The 7,404-nt window shown below is 42.7% G+C and overlaps 1 protein-coding gene across 1 annotated transcript; it reads left to right on the forward strand.

The window, feature by feature from the left end:
• The first annotated feature begins 3,383 nt into the window (after positions 1–3,383).
• LOC120429678 (protein escargot-like) lies at positions 3,384–6,389 on the forward strand. The gene is made up of 2 exons (XM_039594708.2): positions 3,384–3,919; positions 4,043–6,389. Exons 1-2 carry the CDS (start codon positions 3,832–3,834, stop codon positions 5,395–5,397), a joined length of 1,443 nt encoding a protein of 480 aa, XP_039450642.1. The 5' UTR covers positions 3,384–3,831; the 3' UTR covers positions 5,398–6,389.
• Positions 6,390–7,404: the final 1,015 nt, after the last annotated feature.

Genomic DNA, 7,404 nt, shown 5'->3' on the forward strand with positions numbered 1-7,404 from the left:
GTAGAAAATACTCAAAATTTTAATTTTTACAATATGAATATCAAACGATCGGGTTTTTTTTCATACATTTCGAATATAATAACAACATTTTGAAAAAATACTCCAATTTTTCACAAAACTACGTATTTTCGAATAAAATACACAAAATTAACGTTTTTACAATGTGGGTATCAAACGATTGTATTTTTTCATACATTTCGAATGTAATAATGTTTGTAAAACTTTTCAAAATTTCAGTTTTTACAATGTGGGTATCAAATAATCAAATCAATTTTGTTTTCAAAATACGTAGTTTTGTGAAAATTTTGAGAATTTTCATTTTTTTAATAACTTTCAAAATTTATGGAAAAATTCCGATCGTTTGATACCCACATTGTAAAAGCGGAAATTTTTAGTATTTTATTTTCGAAAATACGTAGTTTTGTGAAATTTTTTATTAAAAGTAAGTTTAGTAAAAGTCGGAGTTTTTGAATTTTAAAATAATGCTCAAGATTGCCCATTTCGAAACAAAAATATTATTTCCTACATTTTGCTATTAAAAACTTTATTATACGGCATTTGCTTCTGAGACATGGCCATGAAAAGATAGAAAAAAAAGAAAAAAAAACTGAACAAATATATTTTCTCGGTGTTGCTCAATTGGGTCCTAAAATTAAGCTTAAATTTATTATATAACTGTCCACAACGAGAGGGTTTATTTTTCTGAGTACAATGACCATTTTGACTGCAAAGGAATGAATTTTCTGATTCAATTTTCAAAATTTTTGTCTTGACAGAAACAATCCTACTTGACAGCTTGTCCCAAGGAGGATCATAGCTTTTCCATAATAAAATGTTGACTTGTCTAATTTTGTTTGCGTTAAAATGTCAAAAAGGTGATCAGAAATCGATTTGATTGTGTTTTTTACCGTTTTATATACAAAATAGACATAGAGCTTAAGGTCCCTATTAGCCCTTGTTTTTTGATCAAGATATATCTCGGGAATTTATGGTCCAATTTTCAATGTTAACAATGGAAATGTTGCGAGATTTTCTGCACTTTTAAATTCAAAAAATATATAAAGATTTCAATCTAGCCTAACATTGAAAAATAAAAAAATAGGCCTCTTTAAAAAGTTAATTTAGTTTGTTAGATGTTAAAAACCAATGTGTAGAAACATTTTTTTTTTAATTTTTAAATAAATTCTGAAGAAATGATTTGTTTTGTTGGAAATCAATTTTCGTGACGAAAAGTGATTTTAAAAACCATTGTTTTTCCGTGCAAAAAAAAATGAATGTGATTCATGTAAAAGCAAGACAATGAAAGTGCCCAGAATCAGTTTGAATATGATTCAGAAGAATCTCGGACATCAATAATTAGGCAAACACTGCTGAAATGAACAAAGCATTTCCCTGCGTATATAAACTTATTTAGCATGTTTGAACTTCCTTGAATACATTTTAATTGTAAGAAATACCAATGTAAAGATCTACTAAAAGTTTTTTTTCTAGCCAAAAAAAAAATCCTTCAATACATTGAAATTTTGATAACAAATGATTGGAAAGCAACGGGACGTGTGTAAAATGCATTTTAAACCCTTTTTTATCCAAATCTTAAAACTTTAATCGCCCTCCCCCTCGAGTTTGTTCAGAGTCGAGGGACATAAACTTTAAAAAAATATTAGCAACGGCCTAAATTCAGCAATTAATCATAAAACAATCAGAATGATTATCTTATAAATTTTCTCTGTTCAATTGATGCACATTTTTGTTTTAATCAGCTATTTTTAGATGTTCAATGCGTCTTGAATGCAGCATCAAAATGTCTTATATTTTAGCAATTCTAGGAATTCATAAATCACATTTCATCACTTCCCCGAAATCCTGTACTGACCATTTCTGTCAAAAATACCGTTCTCAAAAACTCTTCCGTCCATACACACACAAATCCTCCCTCCATTTCCCTTCGCAAACACCGAAACCGGAAGAAACTTCCTAGCTTTGTCGCGCTCCTAGTTTTCCTCCGTAAATTCCTCTTCATCCTAAACACCCCAACAAAAACTTCGCCCAAAACGAGCAGAGCACTGAGCCATCGCTTCCCTTTAGACACGGACAATCGCGTCGTCGACCGTCAGGACTTCCCGTTTTCCGGCTAGCAAGCCAACAAGAAAAAAGCGTTATTAATTGCCAGGATTACGCCCGGTGCAACGCGACACACAAAATCAGAACACCCAACAGACACACGCACACACACACACTCAACCTTTTGTTTCGGACATATTGCACAAGGATTTCAACTGAACACAGCTGTTTGGAAGGGACCGGCTGCAGACCCGAAAAACGGAACGGTTCTTTGTGCTGAATTTTGAAAGCCCGGTGTTTGACACTGTGATTTGTGTGTCACTCTCTTTAAAGGGAGAGATATATTTTTGGGTGGTTCAGGTACCAAATTGATTTTTGAAAAGGTGTTTCGAGGGTGACATCTTTGGTTGTTGGTGAAATTTTGGCGGAAAAAAATGATTTTTAATGTTTTACGATTTAAAGTCTTTTCGACCAGTTGAGCCAACTCCCTTCGGCGCTTCGGCGCCTTCTTGGATCGCGCAGAGACCGTGCAGCACGAACGTTCGCGTTCGTACTGGATCGCGCTCGCGCTCGTCCCCGCTAAAATCCCCCCACGAGAGAGAGAGAGAGCCTCTCTCGCGGACCGAAACCGCGCGAGCCGAAGCTCCACCGAAGTTGGTGGCGGCGCCGAAAGAAACTTGTTATTCCGTAACAGTCGTTGATCCATATTGTACGCGCGATCCTGTCGCGACAAGCGCGGAGAAAAGACACCGCACGAAGAGAGGAGAGTTTAAAAATAGAAGAAAAACAACTCGCACTCTCGCCCCTCGCGACACCGGCCATTGCACATAGCGCACCACCGGCGTAAACCTGAATGAAAGCCCCCTGTACCAAAACAAAGCAGGCCCCGACGCAGACACGAAGCCGTCTTTGCCGGTCTTCCCCTGCGGAAAGACCCGAGCGCGGGCCCGAACGCTTCCACCTGCACGGGCCTTCCCCCACTACTCCGGGCAGTCTCAGCCGAAGACGCGGCCCGGCAAAGACTCCACCCACTTTACGCGATCGCACCGTGCACCGTCTTCGTCGTTGATCACCTTATCCAAGCAGGCCCGGCGATTGGTGCAAAGGCACGTGCTGTGCACAGCACAGACAGACAGACACCCCAACAGCTGCAACACCTGGCCTGCTGCGACGACGACGACTTGTTTGTTTGTTCCTTCTTCGTCTCGTTCGCTTGCTTCGCCGCCTGCTTCGTCGCTGAGGGGAAAAACCCGAACGAGCGGTGCACCCTCGCAGGGGAAGTCCACGGCGGCGTTCGGCTTAGCTATAAATAAGGGACCCGAAGTGGAACCGAACATCATTCGAGGCTCACTTGCCGTACCGAGAACAACCTTTTCCACACTTTTCTTTACATTTTATTTTACCGACCACGATCGGGCGCATTCTGCTTTCTTCGCCTCTTTCGGTTATTATTCGAAGTTTTCGAGTGTGTTTCGGAGTTTCGTAAAGTGAGTGTGTTTTGTGGACGCGCGCAGCAACGGCCAGGATCAGTCGTTCGTTTGAGCTCGTTGCGCATGCATCACATTGGAAGCTGAATCGTGTCGCAGCCTACTAAGGATTAAGTGATCAGTGATCGTAAATTGGGAACATTCTCTGAATGGAATCGACAAGGATTAAGTGATACAAAAACACCGTTTGAAAGTGCAAAGAATTCGAGAACAATCGTGAAGAGCGTGCTACTTGGGAGTAGCGCAGCGCAGCAGTTTTGGGAGTGTAAAGACACAGTGAATTATGCCAACATCAATCATGCAGAAGAACTACAGCCACTGCCCGCTCAAGAAGCGGCCCGTCTACATGCACGAGGAACCGGCTAAAAATGGTAATTGTCCTTTGCTTCTTTATCTTTGGAAATATCAAAATTTTAAGTTTTGATGAAAAATTGTCTGATTTGAAAAAAGGGTGATCAGTACTAACCAAACCTTTCTCTTCTCTTAATTTACAGATGAATCAGACATGGAACCAGAGAACCTGAGCACAAAGCCAGAGGATCTGTCCATGAAGAAAAAGGCTCGCTCCGAGTCTCCGGTGCCGGTGATCATCAAGGCAGAGGACACTCTGCCAACGCCACCACCCTCCTCCTCGCCCGATCCCTGCGAAACCAAGTCTCCCATTTCCGTGCCCACCCCAATCTACGGATCGCACCCGTCGATCTACTTCCCCACGTCCCGCTCGCCCGCTTCCTCCCCGGCGGAACCACTCCACAACTACTACAAATCCGCCCCGAACGTGTACTCCGCCTATCCCCACTTCCCATACGCCATGCAGTACCCAACGGATCTATACAGCCAGCTGTACCACCACCACATCTCGCCACCCCGCTCGGAACCGCTGTCCCCGTACGGCCAGCGCGAGAGTTCCGTCTCGCCACCGCATCCGTACAGCGGCCGCCAGGAGTCGGTCTCACCGCCGACCATGGTTCCGGCCTACCCCGCGACCGAACTCCGACTCAACCAGAACAACAACATCATCAAGTCGGAATCGTACGCGCGCCAGCACCGCTACATGCCATACAGTCTCAGCCATCATCACCAGCTCATGATGCCTGTAGATCATCCCTCGCTATCGCCCACCTCCAGCCACACCAGCTTCAACTCATACCTCTCCTCCAACCGCTCGCTGTCCCCGGCCCGCTCGAGTCCTTCAACCGTGTCCGAGGAAAACAACAACACCTCTTCCCCATCGATCCTCACCGAAAAGTCAACCTCCAGCTCCAACATCCAGAAAGTGAAAGGTGAAAAGTCCGGTGACAAGCCCTCCTCCGGAGGAGGTGCCCCCCGCTACCAGTGCCCCGACTGTGGCAAGTCCTACTCCACCTACTCCGGCCTCTCAAAGCATCAGCAGTTCCACTGCCCGGCCGCCGAAGGCAACCAAGCGCAGAAGATCTTCGTGTGCAAAGAGTGTGACAAGCCGTACAAGACTCTCGGCGCCCTGAAAATGCACATCCGCACCCACACCCTGCCCTGCAAGTGCAACCTCTGTGATAAGGCCTTCTCCCGGCCGTGGCTGCTCCAGGGCCACATCCGGACGCACACCGGCGAGAAGCCCTTCGTCTGCAAGCTCTGCTCGCGGGCCTTCGCCGACCGGTCCAACCTCCGAGCCCACCAGCAGACCCACGAGGACGTCAAGCGCTTCAAGTGCCCCTCCTGCACCAAGTCCTTCTCCCGCCTGCCCCTCCTCACCAAGCACAACGAAACCGGATGTCCGGGAATGGGCGGCTCCAGCTCCGCTTCCGAGTCCCAGGACGAAAAGTTCATCCCGACGACGGTGCTGCCCCACAACAACATCGCCGTGTACTAAGTGTCCCGCCCCCGTCATCATCATCCAATCAACAAAAGACTGAACAAACTCATTGCCAAGGTGCGAGCGATCGCGCCACGACTTGGCGACTTGCCGAACCAAGTGAATTGAACGAGTGCTATCTTCACAGTGTGAAGTGTAACAGAGAGAGAGAGCGCGAGTGTACACTGTAAATAGTTTATTTATTCGTCGAGATAAGTTAAATCTATTTTCAAGTTTCTTTCGTCGAGAGTTTCACGTGGACAAAAATTACCAAAAACAGGTCGAGCAAATTTGGCGTTTGCTCGAAAAGAAATTTGTTTTTTAGTTTGTAGCAAGTTTTTATTTATTTTACCTTTTATTATTTTTTTCGGAGAGTTACTGCTGGTCGCTTCCCCGCGTGCGGGGAACAATCAATTAATCACACACACACACTTTTGAAAAACGAAAGTTTCTAAGCTAGTCAGTTTAGCGTAATTTTTATTTTCTCTAATTTCCTCGTGTAAACGTAGCATTTTTATTTGTAAATCTTTAGTTTAGCGCGTGTAATCGGAACAAAAACTCTCTTTTCAAAAAGGATCTCAGTTGTATGAAATTCCTGCGCAGTAGTGTTAGGGTGAAGACCACAACAAATCGGAAGGTTATAACTAATGGACTAAAATGCCATGCCACAAGTGAAAAATGTGCCTTTACATATCGGAGCAAGAACAGCTTAACTGAAAACTGATGCATTTCAAACAGCCATTCTCGTAAGCGAACAAACAAGACAAATTAGGGTTAAGAAACGTTTTGATACAAATTTTCCTAAGCTCTCTCTATAAAAAGAAGATATTTTCACACACACACACACAATTGTACATTTACTGTAGTTTAGCTCGTAAGCAGAAACCTAATATATTTTGTTTTCATTGTTTAGTGTTTAAGAATTTTTATAAAATAAGAAGAAAAAGACACAAAAAAATCAACACAAAAAAGACAAAATAAAACAATCAATTTTATACTGAAAAATTAAATTTCCTGTTCTTTTCACTTCAACGTTTGCCGTCTCCCGCTTCACACCATTCTTCGCTTCGCATTGCGTTCGTCGTCTGCCGATTTCTCTCCGTCTCTTGTGTTCTGCAACTTCCTTCCGCTCTCGTTTCGTTTCGTGTCGTTCGCTGCAGGATTTCCTTGCCTTTCAACAAGTGAATCCTTCGATTTCTTTTGTGAGCATTTTGTGTGGGTGATTTGCATTACTTTTTATAAGGCTGCACTTGTGTGAGCGTTTCTGTTGGAAGGAAATTCCGGTCTGCTTCCGCTCCCTTTTGAAATTGTGATTTTTTTTGCTTGCTAATGAAGGTAATCAGCTGGAACTTTATGGGTTCAGGTGTGCTGTACAGGTTTCTCCTTTTTTTAGCTTGGGTTGGGATCATCCGTGCTTCCGTTTAGGGTTCTCTTAGGCATTTTTCTCTCCTTTTTTTTGGATGAAGAATCAAATTTCAAGGCAGGTAATTTCGGAAATCAAACTTGTCTTTTTGCAGACTGACCCATGACCCAAATTCCACAAAAAAATCGGAAGAAACCTGCAGTTCTATAAGAAGCTTTTGTTTCGCCAAAAAAGATTACATCGATCTAAGCCGAAAAAAGGGCAGGTGAAATTGTTGTCTGGTGGCATTTCTCTGAAAATTTTGGAACCCGTCAGAAATCGGGCTTTTCACTGGAAACTGCAAACAAACAGTAATTAATTTTTATTTCTTGAACCGTTGACCGGAAGCGCTTTGAATTGTGCGTGACCATAGAAAATAGATCGATTGTTGTTGTGAATGATTGGAATTTGATGAAGGGATACTTCATTTTTCGGCGTTACTATTTCTTTGAATTTAAAATTGTTGCATAAAATAAAAACAAAATAATTTGAAGGCCAAGAAACGGTTATATTTTTATCTTTCAACAATAATCAAAGACTTTAATATTTAAAATATCTTCAAATTTGTTAGTTTTTTTTAAGAATAAAAACTTTAAACGATATTAGATGACATCGGAAATCAG

Source organism: Culex pipiens, chromosome 2 (assembly GCF_016801865.2).
Source record: "Culex pipiens pallens isolate TS chromosome 2, TS_CPP_V2, whole genome shotgun sequence".
Taxonomy (NCBI): domain Eukaryota; kingdom Metazoa; phylum Arthropoda; class Insecta; order Diptera; family Culicidae; genus Culex; species Culex pipiens.